The sequence below is a fragment of the Gasterosteus aculeatus genome, chromosome 15 (assembly GCF_964276395.1).
Source record: "Gasterosteus aculeatus chromosome 15, fGasAcu3.hap1.1, whole genome shotgun sequence".
NCBI classification, from domain to species: domain Eukaryota; kingdom Metazoa; phylum Chordata; class Actinopteri; order Perciformes; family Gasterosteidae; genus Gasterosteus; species Gasterosteus aculeatus.
Window position 1 is genome coordinate 6571672 of NC_135703.1, and position 11984 is coordinate 6583655.

At 44.6% G+C, this 11984-nt stretch overlaps 4 protein-coding genes across 5 annotated transcripts; 2 read left to right on the top strand and 2 right to left on the bottom strand.

The window, feature by feature from the left end:
- Nucleotides 1–72: 72 nt before the first annotated feature.
- serpina10b (serpin peptidase inhibitor, clade A (alpha-1 antiproteinase, antitrypsin), member 10b) lies at nucleotides 73–2210 on the top strand. Its single transcript, XM_040200430.2, has 5 exons — nucleotides 73–196; nucleotides 378–1004; nucleotides 1102–1375; nucleotides 1572–1719; nucleotides 1810–2210. The coding sequence occupies exons 2-5, from the start codon at nucleotides 401–403 to the stop codon at nucleotides 2008–2010; spliced, it is 1227 nt and encodes a 408-aa protein (XP_040056364.1). The 5' UTR covers nucleotides 73–196; nucleotides 378–400; the 3' UTR covers nucleotides 2011–2210.
- A 551-nt stretch (nucleotides 2211–2761) lies between these two features.
- ddx24 (DEAD (Asp-Glu-Ala-Asp) box helicase 24) lies at nucleotides 2762–7258 on the top strand. The gene is made up of 8 exons (XM_040200426.2): nucleotides 2762–3944; nucleotides 4038–4505; nucleotides 4611–4764; nucleotides 5230–5742; nucleotides 6024–6099; nucleotides 6281–6469; nucleotides 6554–6683; nucleotides 6781–7258. Exons 1-8 carry the CDS (start codon nucleotides 3050–3052, stop codon nucleotides 7047–7049), a joined length of 2694 nt encoding a protein of 897 aa, XP_040056360.2. The 5' UTR covers nucleotides 2762–3049; the 3' UTR covers nucleotides 7050–7258.
- On the bottom strand, nucleotides 6708–9870 carry LOC120833379 (ubiquitin thioesterase OTUB2). Its single transcript, XM_040200438.2, has 5 exons — nucleotides 8790–9870; nucleotides 8545–8663; nucleotides 8372–8456; nucleotides 7653–7844; nucleotides 6708–7535 (listed from the first exon to the last, which is right to left on the bottom strand). The coding sequence occupies exons 1-5, from the start codon at nucleotides 8868–8870 to the stop codon at nucleotides 7329–7331; spliced, it is 684 nt and encodes a 227-aa protein (XP_040056372.1). The 5' UTR covers nucleotides 8871–9870; the 3' UTR covers nucleotides 6708–7328.
- On the bottom strand, nucleotides 9209–11943 carry ccdc197 (coiled-coil domain containing 197). 2 transcript variants are annotated; one of them, XM_040200431.2, is made up of 9 exons: nucleotides 11809–11943; nucleotides 11653–11698; nucleotides 11302–11478; nucleotides 11067–11224; nucleotides 10900–10982; nucleotides 10631–10803; nucleotides 10428–10538; nucleotides 10216–10332; nucleotides 9209–10132 (listed from the first exon to the last, which is right to left on the bottom strand). In XM_040200431.2, exons 1-9 carry the CDS (start codon nucleotides 11913–11915, stop codon nucleotides 9947–9949), a joined length of 1158 nt encoding a protein of 385 aa, XP_040056365.2. In that variant the 5' UTR covers nucleotides 11916–11943; the 3' UTR covers nucleotides 9209–9946. The 2 variants fall into 2 exon arrangements, with proteins under 2 accessions (XP_040056365.2, XP_040056367.2); XM_040200433.2 differs by having other exon boundaries at nucleotides 9209–10143.
- Nucleotides 11944–11984: the final 41 nt, after the last annotated feature.

Here is an 11984-nt window from a genome sequence, read left to right on the forward strand (position 1 = left end):
GTCTCAGTTATTGTACCTCAACATTAATGTGCAGCTATGGAAACTTTCTGTGGCATCGCCTTTGAAAAAGCCCCTGAATGTTCCAAACGCAACTCTGACTGCAGTTGGTTAATATGTAACTCTCAGAGCACACTTGCACTTTGTTTCCCCAAATAATAGGTTGAGCTTTCAGAAGTGATCTCCCACTAGCTGAAGGGTACGTATGACCGTCTATCTTGAAAAGTACAATTTAGTCTTAACAATTGAATTTCAAAACTGAAAAAAAAGTTATTTGTCTTGTAATTTTTAGCAGATGGGTTAGTTGTTATTATGTCAATTGTGTGTGTGTGTGTTTTTTTTAAATGATCTTTTGACGTCTACGTTTGTGTTTGTTTCAGGTTGTGCAACCAAAACTCAAAATATGGTGATACACAAAAGGAAGATGGGACTGATTTTAATTGTAACATGCATCACCTTCCTCGCTCCTGTCCACCAGGCGTACCTTCCGAGTGACACCATTTCCAATCTTACCTTGAAAAATCTGGACTTTGCCATGAACCTATACAGAAAAATATCCAGCCACGATGACAAGAATATATTTTTCTCCCCTCTGAGTATTTCCACTAACTTTGCTGCTCTTCTAATGGGTTCTGCCGGTGTCACACACGAAGAAATACTGAAGGGGCTCAACCTGGAGCAGTTGGAGCGGGCCGACCAGCCAGAACTCATCCCGGGACTCTTTCAACTCCTCCATGAGAACATCACGCAGGGTGGATCGCTGAAACTGGACCGAGCCATGGCCCTCTTTATGAGCCAGAACTTTTCAGTAGAGAAAGTATTTCAAGATCACATCAAGAAATATTTTGACGCTGACATCAGAAGGGTAGACTTTGCGGACTCAAAAGGGAGTATCCGCTTCATCAATGAGTATATCAAGAACAAGACTCGGGACAAAATTACCGACATGATGTCCTCCCTTGATGCGATGACCAAGCTCATGTTAATCGACACAATATTGTTTCAGGGTAAGTTGAATTACTCCCGTATAGTAACGTTGTTGTAAACAACTTTGACATTTGTGTTTTGAATTTACAATTAAATGAACTGTCATTTCCTCTACAGGATCCTGGCAGACTCCTTTCAACGCCAATTTTACTTCCAATGCACCGTTCCACATTAACAAGTATAATATCGTGCAAGTACCGATGATGTTTTTAGAGGATAAATTCTACTCAATGCAAGATGTTGGTCTTGGTGCAAAGGTTTTGAGGCTACCGTATCAGGAGGGGGTTTCCATGCTGATCCTGTTGCCAGACAAAGGCATGGACTACACTGTAATCGATGATGCAATCACTGCTAAGAAGTTCCTCGAATGGATCAAAAAGCTGCAAAAAAGGTAAGTGAACAGTAATGCATAAAAAAAAGAACGTAGACTGACATAAAAATGTCGTCTTTCTATAGTGTGTATATTATCGTCTCTCTATGTGACATTTTGTCTAGGAATGATCAGCAAAAAGCACTTTGTCAACAAACAAATGCACACTATAAAATAAGTTTAAACAAGTGAGTACGCCACATCTTTTTGTTCACAGCACTCTGGAAGTCAACTTGCCCAAGTTCAAGATGGAGTCATCGTATTCGCTGCAGAATATTCTACCAGATTTTGGCATGGCCAGTATCTTCAGCAATACAGCCAATTTGACGAGGCTGAGTAAGGAAGAAGGTCTCAAAGTGTCAGAGGTTAGTTTCCCCCCCACGCTGTAACAGCACATTTGTGTGTTCCAACCTCTGCAGAGTATTTTCTTTTAAAACTCAACTTAAAATTTACAGGTGCTGCACAAGGCCATGATAGAGGTGGACGAGACAGGAACCACTGCTGCAGCTGCCACAACATCTGGCATTATTCCATATTCTTTACCAAGAACCTTCATTGTCAACAGGCCCTTTTTCTTCTTCATATACCATGAAGCCACAAACTGTCTGCTGTTCATGGGGAGGGTGATTAACCCTATTGAAAACTACCAGTCGTGACGGAGTTGTAACGTGTGATGCATCTGTTCGTCTTAAGTGGTCATCCTTTTGTTTTCTGTAAGCCTGCCTAATATGAGCCCTGTGATATACCATTAGCAATAGTATGCATTTAGTTAAAGCCTTTCTGCTCTTGGATAAAGACGTGTGCAAAACTCAAAATAAAAATAGCAGTGCTGGGTACGTGAGCACTAGCACAAGAACACTCGTCTCTTTACATCTGGAAATTGACCTTTAAATGTTTACTAACATTTCGAAACTGCTGACTGGATTGACTATTGTCAAAATCCTCAGCCAAAGATTTATTGATATATATATATATATATCTACTGATGGCTTTTTCTGATTTGGCAAACTACCAACATAAAATGTAACAATGCAACAACAACAACAACAATGCAAACGTGGTGTTTGATACTTGATTCACCAGCAACCGATGTATTGGTGTCGTTATTGGGTGAAGATAATAGATTTAGTGTATTGACGTCGTCTCAGCTGTTTATTAAAGGTGCCCTACAAGAAAGTAAAAACAACACAGTTTGCCGTATAAGACCTGTCAGCTCAAACACTGAGTTTATATCTCTTTAAAATATATCAAAACCTGATTGCTAAATATACTATACTCACTATATCTACAGAAAGCTGGCTCCTGATCACTCTACTTAACAGGAAAAACATTTTTTCCATCAGCCGCGTCATCCTGCGGAAGAGAGAACTCTGTAAACGTCGTTTGACCGATAAAGTTTTTTCTGACCACGTGATCAAAACTGTCATGGCGGCGCCCTCGTGCAATGCGTGGTTGTCATCGTTCGTAGCGATACTTTTGACTTAAAAAAAAAGCAAATCCAGTCAAGGTAGTTGTTTCTGTTTCATCACTTTTACTTATAATTGTTATTTTGTTGTTTGTGGTGTACCAATCCAGTCGGGTCGGACATTTTTAGGGGCGGATTTTCTATACAGTACACACGTAACGCCACGCGCATATCAGCTCCGTTTGAGAGGAGCAACAAATCGGCGTGACTCGGTGTACATTTGTAGGAAAATGAAGACGACGAGGATGATGCCCAGAAACAAGCGTCCGTTCTCCGGCAAGAGGAGACCAGCCAAACGGAGCGTCCACGTGAAAGGCAACTGGAAGGCTGTGGAGATCGACCCCAGCGTCTTCTCCGAGGAAGGAATGGAGACCCTGGTGTGTTTTGAAGAGCTGACAGATTACCGGTTGGTAGACCCCGAGAAGGCTGCTGCTGCTGCTGACAAACAAACAAAGGAACCCACGAGGGAGAAGAAGAAGAAAACCAAGAGAAAGGCCAGCGAGGCAAAAGAGGCTGGAGAGAAGGTGGATGTGGAGGGTAAAGACGGGGAGAACGCAGCTGAACCAGTCAAGAAGAAAGCCAAAAATAAGAGAAATAAGAAACAGGGCCCACAGGAATCTGACCGACCAGAGGAGACTGCTGAAGAGCTGCTACAGAATTATGTAGCTGCAGGTGAGGAGGCAGGAGACGGCGAAAAGCCTCCGGAAGAGGCCTCCAAAGATGTAACAACGTTAGCAGTTAGTTCAGAGGCCCAATTAAAACCCCCAAAGAAGAGCAAGAAGAAGAGGAAAAAGAAACCGATAAAGGAGAAGAAAAGTCCAGACGCACTGCCGAACCAAGAGTCTAAATCAGAACCTCAAGCTGCGGACAAAGAAAAAGCCCCTCAAGAAAAAGTTGTAAAGCATCCTAAAAACAAAAAGCAGATAAAGAATTGGACAAATGCAGCAAGATCTGACTGCAGTGACAAACGTGCTGATGTGAGTGCCTGGAAGGACCTGTTCGTCCCCTCGCCGGTGCTGAAGGCACTCAGCAGTCTTGGTTTTAGCTCACCAAGTCCCATACAAGCCCTGGCTTTGCCTCCAGCCATCAGGGATCGAATGGATATATTGGGGGCGGCTGAGACAGGTAAGATTACCCCCCCCCCCCCTACATTGTTTTAAATGCACCATTGCGGTGCGTCCTCATGGTTCCATAAGTGAAGCTAATCTCTCATCGCAGGAAGCGGGAAGACGCTGGCTTTTGGGATTCCCATGATCCACGCCATCCTGGAGTGGCGTGACAGATCGAAAAGGCCAGATGATGATGATGGTGATGGCGACGACAACGCTGAATCGACCGTGAAAAGGGGGGAGCGTTTTTATCTACCATCTGTAGATGAGTCCACAATAGAGGAAGGCCAGGAGGAGAACGTGGACACAGAGGGAGAAGAGGGGGGAAGCGTCACAGAGCGGGATCAAGGTGACCCGGACGAACGTGACAGCGAAGACGGCGGTGACGAAAAAGATGGCGACGAGAGCCCCGATCAAGTAATCGAAAAGGCCGAGTTTGACTTCGCCGCCGCCGAACCAGAAAAAGCAAAAGCCGCGGCTGGACGCAGTCAGCCTCTGCTCGGACTGGTGCTCACTCCCACCAGGGAGCTGGCTGTTCAGGTCAAGCACCACATAGATGCCGTCGCCAAATTTACCGGTAACTCCTGCCGGGATTTATGATTCCCCGGGGTACTTTTTTTAATTTTTTATAATTAAACGTAATTATCATTGTCAAGATACTTATTGTGTGGCTCTTACGCAGACATCAAAACGGCGATAGTGGTGGGTGGAATGGCACAAGAGAAACAACGAAGGATGCTGAGGCGAAGACCCGAAATCGTCATTGCCACTCCAGGACGTCTGTGGGACTTGATCCAGGAGAAACATCCACATCTGCTCAATTTGAGAAAGCTCAAGTTAGTCACAATTTCTTTTATATGCTTTGGCAATATGGTAAAAAAAATGACATGGCAATATATTTCAGGTATCAGTATCACATGTGTCTAGACATTTGCTGTGTGGTTTTATCTTTCCAGACTTGCACAGTCTGATTAATGATTAATTGCAACATAGTGCAGACATGTTATCAGTTTCAGTACAATAAGTACAATAAACTGTCTCCCACTGTACTCTCATAAAAACAAACTATGAAAATCTCAAAGTAAAGTAGAGTTTCTATTTATTTCTCATTTGTTTATCTGCATGTGGTGGAAGTATCACAGATTTGATTTCTTCTGGGACAAGGTTCCTTATTGTGTAGGATCCTTGGGTTTTTAATGTTCTCACATTTTATGTATTTTCAGTACAATGTTGGTGGACGACAACAAACTTTTTTGCTGTTCATTTTTTGACTAACTCCTCTCGGTTGTGTTATTGCTCAGGTGCCTGGTCATTGATGAAGCGGATCGCATGGTGGAGAGAGGCCACTTTGCAGAGCTGGAGAATCTGCTGGAGATGCTTAACAACGATGACTTTAATCCCAAGAGGCAGACTTTTGTGTTCTCTGCCACACTGACCATGGATCACAGCATGCCCACGCGCCTTCTGCAGAAGAAGAGGAAGAATCTGGACCAGAGGAACCAGCTGGAAACTCTGATGAGCAAAGTGGGGATCAAGTCCAAACCCAAAATCATTGACCTGACCAGGAAGGAGGCAACAGTGGAGAGCTTGACCGAGACCCAAATCCATTGTCAGAAGGAAGAGAAGGACTTCTACCTTTATTACTTTCTGCTCCAGTATCCCGGCCGCACCATGGTGTTTGCAAACAGTATAGACTGCATCAAGAGACTGAGCTCTCTGCTGGTCATCATGGACTGTACTCCACTGCCCCTCCATGCAAACATGCACCAGAAGCAACGGCTCAAAAACCTGGAAAGGTTTGCCGAGAGGGAGAGGTGAGGTTTGCACACACTATGTGCTTGTGTTGCTGCCGTTCTGGCCAGGATTCCCGTGCCAAAAGAAACAAAATAATTGAGCATAAACTATAGACTTGTACAGGTTGAGATGGTTTATTTTGAGCTCAGAAAAACTCACCATTGAGTCTTGTAAAGGTTACTCTAAAAAGTTGCTGAGAAAATCTCATTTAGCATCTTTACTTTGTTACTCTGCTGACATGTGATCAACGCCTTCATTCCACTCATTGATTACTGACGCCATATCAAAATGTCATTCTCAGTTGTGTTCTGCTGACTACTGATGTGGCAGCTCGAGGACTGGATATCCCAAATGTTGAGCATGTCATTCACTACCAGGTAAGCTTTGTCCACATCAGTTAGTATTTCTAAAAGCCATTTTATTTTATATAATAAACACAGGTAAAAATGAGCTGTAGCATGTTTCACTGAGCCTTTGTCCAGGAATACTGTGCATAAAGAGCCTTGGTGTTACCGGTACCGGCTGTAATGTTTAATCATGTCCCCGTGTGAACACCAGGTTCCCCGGACTTCTGAGACTTACGTCCATCGTAGTGGCAGAACCGCGAGAGCCACCAAAGAGGGTCTGAGTTTGCTGCTGGTAGGCCCAGACGACATGATGAACTTCAAAAAGATCTACAAGGCCCTCGGGAAAGACGAGGATCTTCCCATGTTCCCCATAGAGACCAAATGCATGGAAGCCATCAAGGTGAGCTCCAGCAATAGCTCTGGCCTTTTTGTGCCATTTAAATAGATGGTCAGATTGTTCACGGTTGAATGGGTTTCTCCACAGGAGCGGGTAAACTTGGCACATCAGATCGAGAAGATTGAGTTCTACAACAGCAAGGAGAAGCAGCACAACTCCTGGTTCAAACAAGCCGCGGCGGCGCTGGAGCTTGAGCTGGATGAGGATCTTTTAATTGGTGAGGCCGACATAACACGACATGTTCTGCACCAGGTTTCACTTTATTTAAAATTGTTCCAATACAGACAACTGAGTATACCATCTTATGTCCGCAGGCAGAGGAAACGACGACGACGGTGGTGACCGAGGGCAGCAGAGGGCGGTGAAAGGGATGAAAAAGCATCTGAAGCATCTGATCTCCCAGCCGGTATTCAGGAATATGAATAAGTCCAAGTACCCCACTCAAATGGGAAGGCTCTCCATGCCTCACCTGCCCGTAGGTGGGAGGGGAAATGCCCTCACCAGTCTTTCGACCCAGGAGGACAAACGGAAGTTGAAGAAGAAAGCGGGTGCGCAGCAGCGGAAAAAGGAGCAGCAGCAGTGACATGTTGATGGAATGTGTGTTTTTAGAGAAGCCATCTTTGACACGCTTTGTGTGAATGTTGATGTCACGTAAATGGGTTTTCATGAATTCATTTCGATTTGTTCAAATACTTATTGCACAATGTGCAAAAACCCAAAATGTAATTGCAAATGTTGACCCGCTGTACACTGCAAGACTTTATATAAACCTGTTTTGGGAAGTGTCTCAAAGCCCAGTGGGGATTTTTATTCCACCAGTGTCACTTTTCCTGAGTGGAGCAGAGTCCTCGTGGGTCTCCGGTCAGTGTTGAGGTCGCGGGTAGAGAATGTTATAATGTGACGTTTGGTAGAGGAGGTGCAGGGAGGGTTCGGCGCCTTCTGGAATGACATGGTGAGCCACCTGCTGTTCATCGCCCTCCATGGAAACAATGTGGATGCAAATATCCAGGGCCTGGGACAGAGCTAGGATGTCCACGTGATCACACTCCATCGCCATGGTCTCCACTTCCTGAAGGACGAGAGCGAAAAACATTACCAAACCATATAATTCCTCGACTCACCCCTTTGTGAAAACCATAGGTCTGCAATTCTTTTCACTAGATGGCGGCGGCGGCGCTTTACACACTTGCTGACAGTAGACTAGGAGGTTGGGGGCCTCCACAAAGTTGCAGAAGAACTCGGCCTGGTTCTGCAGGTGGGCTGAGGTGAGCAGCCGGAGGTACTGCACCACGCTGTCGGACGTCATCTGCTCGTTGAACAGCCGGAGCAGCGTGTCTTCCTGCTCGTCAGCCTGGCACCGCTCCACCACGTCGACGACCTGCAGGGGATATATACCAGGTATTTACACAAGTCGGTTTCAACTAGTTGCACCGGGCGTGCACCTTTTGATAACTTATTTCAAAAAATATATATTGAAAGCAGGGGATTATTTAGCGGTTACACTGAGAAACTGAAGCATGAGTGGACTTTCCAGATGTTGAGTCCAATTGGTGCTAACCTTTACCAGATTAGCCATCGCCGGTAAAACAGACGGTAGATGACAGGTTGCACAGAGCTCTGTAGTTCGTATCCAAGAGATGGCTTGTGAATGTAATTCAGGAGATTGACATTAATATAAAAACACTAATATAAATGATTGTTTAGCCCTTTTATCTGTGTACCATTACAAACACCTTTGTGGTGCAGCATGGAGCACAAAGGCCAAAACTAGTAGTTGGCTTGTATTGTTGCTATTAGAATAAGAAATGGTTCGTTCCTAACCCTAAATCCACCTTTGATGAACACTTCCTGACTTTACATGTCACGAGTCAATACATTAACTGGAAGAAGGGCCGCGTCGTTTACTGTGTTCAGGTGATGCTTGAAGGACGTCTCGTCGAATCCCGCAGAAGAAAAGTCCTCATAGGTGCGAACAACTGTCTCCTTAAATCTGAAAAGCCAAACCGGTGAGACGTGAGCACCTCAGACCCGAGGGCGATTCCATCTTTGCACAAATGGCCGTAATGGCGACCACTGACCTCTGCAAAGCCCTGGCGTTGTGCAGCACCGACTCCAGGTGGGCGAAGCACAGCGCTCTGTAGAAGCAGTTTCCATCTCCGCGCACTTGTCTGACGGTGGAAAACTGACCGCTTAAATCCTAACAAAAGGACAATAGGGCTGATTATTATGCAGTTTTAGATGGGTTATTTGAGTCTTTAAGGGGGGGGGGGGCAGTAGTTTCAATAGCACTTGAACAACCCAGCCCGACTATTTGCCCCCCTACTTTGTATTTGGCACACGGCGTTTGCTCTGGAAACAGCGAAGAGATGTCCTCTCGGCAGGAGACCAGGCTGCCCTCCTCCATCTGTCGAGGAACGAGCCGCTTCACCAGCCGAAGAGACGCCGGGCACCGGGGGCGGACTACTCGCACGACATGCCTTCGTCTTTCCGCGCAGTACGGGCGCAATGTGCGGAGAAACACGCAGTCACGTTTGAGCAAGAATATACGTGCGTCAAAGCTGTGTGTCGAAACATTGTTGCAATCGTATTTCCATTTTGTGGGAACCGGATGTTTGCAGAGACCACGTGGTCGCGTTAAAGGGACAGTGCAGCGTTTGTCTTTCTCTGTCTATTTCCCACAATAATGCATCATATGTGTCTGTTCGAACGTCTTCAGTCACAGAAAAAAAACAAGTAGCCTAATTATGTCTAAACGTTTAATATGTCAAAGCTTACAAATGCGCAACATAAATTGAAAAAGGTGGAAGGATTTGGTTCTGCATGATGTGGAGAACCTTTAACTTATTACTCATTATTTAAACCACTTTCAGATGGTGACAAAGGGATCTTGGCACAAGTTTTGCTTACTTGCATTTACTTGCATTTTCCTGTCAGCATGTCTATTTACAGCCAGGGGAACCAAACTACTGAGAATGTTCTCAAATTGTTTTGACCAATGAAGAATATCCACATCCATAAAGAATCAACGCGTCCGCGGCGGTAACCTACATCACTAATTGATCGTCAAATTAAAATGAATGTGTATAAATAAGATGTATGCTAGTGTATGCGTAATTAACATTGCTAGAATTGCTCCTGTCTCATCTATTAGGTGTGTCAGCAAACCTTGTCAGTGATCAAACGTGTTTTTTTTGTCAAATGGTTTTCTAGGGAAACGGTCTACTGTTAAAACGTATGCAAATTTTCTTAAGGTAACCTTTGCTTTTTTTGTAATGATGTGGAATATCAATATACAATATTCTCAATATACAGTTTTAGTTTCCATGCATCCCGTTCTTCATCAGTGGACCTGGTGCACATGATTGCCAGTTTGTAGTTTTTCTTGTCAAACTACTGCTTCCAAGGTCAAAAAGTAATTCTCACACTCACAACAAACTTACATCGGGCAGTGACACTGTGGTGAGTTGTTAACCTTCCACATCAACTCATTGTCTCACTCTTTCTGCTAACTTTACTTGAACTTTTAATTTGTGTTTTACTGCCGAAGCCCTTCATTGACCCCCTCTCTCTTTTGTCTTTCGCAGCTGTTCTATTCATCACTGCTGACCCCGACTCCATCAGTCTCCTTGCTCGCCTCTCCGTGTCTGCCTTGTCCAGGATGTACTCCTGAAAACCAACTAATAGTTAAAAAGAAGTTAAAGGAATAAATCACCACCATGAAGCAAGCGACTATTTTCTGAAGACATTACCTTGACCATGTCCATCATTGTCAGTATGCTCATGTTGGTCAGAGGTCCGTATGCTGATATATAACACTGCTCTGCAAGATTGTTGATCGCCATAAGCATGCGACCCTCTTCTTCAACCTGAGTGACAATAAGCACATGTCGTAATATTTCTATCCCTAAATCTGCAAATGAGCTCAGGGTCCTTTCCAACTCATAATCTTGAGAGCCTATACCTTCTGTCTGGACAGGCCTTGCTCCATCAGCAGGTTAACCTCTGCCTGCTTGTTCTTCTCTTTGAGGTTTTCTAACTCGGTCCGCTGTTCAGACAGTTCCTTATTGGCCATCTGCAACACACATAAAAAAAAACCTCTGGTTGTCCATTTGATATCAACCATTGAAGCAAAGATGAACATCTGTGTGTGTATGTGGGTCTGACCAATGTTTTAATACTGTGCTCCTGCGTCATGGCCAGCAGTTGTCGCTGGCTCTGCTCCACCTCCTCCTCCAGGCGCCCCAAGCGCTGCAGCAGGTCCCGGTGGGTGATGGACAGGGTCTCGTGGCGCCGAATGATGGGCATGACCAAAGATTCCGACCCATTGTCAGGGTAAGCTGAAAGACATGGTGCCGTTTGGTCCATTTAACTGCAGCTGTGTAATTAACTCGGGAAAAGCACAGCAGATTTGTGTAAAGGTTTGTTTGACTTACTGCTGGGGAAATGATCAACTGTTTTGATCAAGTAGTCCTCATAGATTTTGTATTTTGACAGTCTCCGCTTTAAAACCCGCTTTCTGTGGATTGATAAATGGAAAGAAACCTGAGGTTAGGAGTGTCGGCGGGATCGTCACATGAAGGCGTGGGCTGAATGTTCCCACCTGGCTCTGAGTTGTTTCAGCTGATCCGTCAGATCTTCGATCTCTCTCTGTTTAGAAATGTTCAGCTCGAGTGCAGCCTCATACTCGCTCAGCGCTCGGCGCCGCTTCAATTCATTATCAGCCACAAACTTCTCAAACTTCATCGCCATCTCTGCAGTCTGGGTGAAAGTACAACATATTACTCCATATATCTAGAGCTTAATAATTCATGCAGTTTCACAGGCTTTTATTTTACCTCCTGTTGTTTTAGTTCCAATTCAGACCTTCTCCGAGCGAGAGCCTCCATGCGGTTCTTAAACTCTTGTTGCTTGCGTGCGAGTTGCTGGTTCACATTGTCCAACTCAAACTGTTTCTTCAGAATCAGGGTCTTTTGCAAAGTGTTCACTCCAGCCTCAAGAACTCTGCTGGAAGTCTAAACGTATGATAAACACTCAAACTCCACGCACCAAAATATCAACAACAACAAAATGAGTAACCGCAGGCCACAACACGTTATATTCTGTGTTGCTATTTTAATATTCTATTTTCTAAAGTTTCGGGTCGACATGCAGCATCGGATCCTTATTTTTATGGCACTCAGTCTCACCTCCGTCACAACGGGGAGGTGGTTGACATTTTCCTCCTTTCTGTGTCTGATGAGAAATAGATTTTCAGAACCACTCAGTCGATACATTGACAAATGGCTTATGAGAAATAGATTTGACATTCTGACTCTCATTGCATGAGAAGATCTCTGGCCTACCTGTTGTCTTCCAACTGTGTTACAAAAATGTTTCTTTTTCTGTTTTCCACCTTCAGTTTAAGTCGGGGATCGCCGTCATCTAAGATGGGAAGGGACGACGTCGACATGTTTTTTTTATTTGTTTTTTTAATATTGTCCAGTAATCCTTGTGAGTTAACAAGTCCTGCAGTTATTCC

Bases quoted from the DNA above. Each gene is read 5' to 3' on its own strand.
- serpina10b (XM_040200430.2), top strand. From the start codon at position 401: ATGGTGATACACAAAAGGAAGATGGGACTGATTTTAATTGTAACATGC. The intron at 1,005-1,101 runs GTAAGTTGAATT...TTTCCTCTACAG, and splicing joins CGACACAATATTGTTTCAGG to GATCCTGGCAGACTCCTTTC. The intron at 1,720-1,809 runs GTTAGTTTCCCC...TAAAATTTACAG, and splicing joins AAGGTCTCAAAGTGTCAGAG to GTGCTGCACAAGGCCATGAT.
- ddx24 (XM_040200426.2), top strand. From the start codon at position 3,050: ATGAAGACGACGAGGATGATGCCCAGAAACAAGCGTCCGTTCTCCGGC. The intron at 4,506-4,610 runs GTAACTCCTGCC...GCTCTTACGCAG, and splicing joins TGCCGTCGCCAAATTTACCG to ACATCAAAACGGCGATAGTG. The intron at 6,100-6,280 runs GTAAGCTTTGTC...TGTGAACACCAG, and splicing joins AGCATGTCATTCACTACCAG to GTTCCCCGGACTTCTGAGAC.
- LOC120833379 (XM_040200438.2), bottom strand. From the start codon at position 8,870: ATGGAGGAGGGCAGCCTGGTCTCCTGCCGAGAGGACATCTCTTCGCTG. The intron at 7,845-8,371 runs GTAAACGACGCG...TATCCCCTGCAG, and splicing joins TCAAGCATCACCTGAACACA to GTCGTCGACGTGGTGGAGCG. The intron at 7,536-7,652 runs GTGTGTAAAGCG...CTCGTCCTTCAG, and splicing joins TCCTAGTCTACTGTCAGCAA to GAAGTGGAGACCATGGCGAT.
- ccdc197 (XM_040200431.2), bottom strand. From the start codon at position 11,915: ATGTCGACGTCGTCCCTTCCCATCTTAGATGACGGCGATCCCCGACTT. The intron at 11,225-11,301 runs GTAAAATAAAAG...ACTTTCACCCAG, and splicing joins TGGAACTAAAACAACAGGAG to ACTGCAGAGATGGCGATGAA. The intron at 10,804-10,899 runs GTAAGTCAAACA...CATGTCTTTCAG, and splicing joins AGTTGATCATTTCCCCAGCA to CTTACCCTGACAATGGGTCG.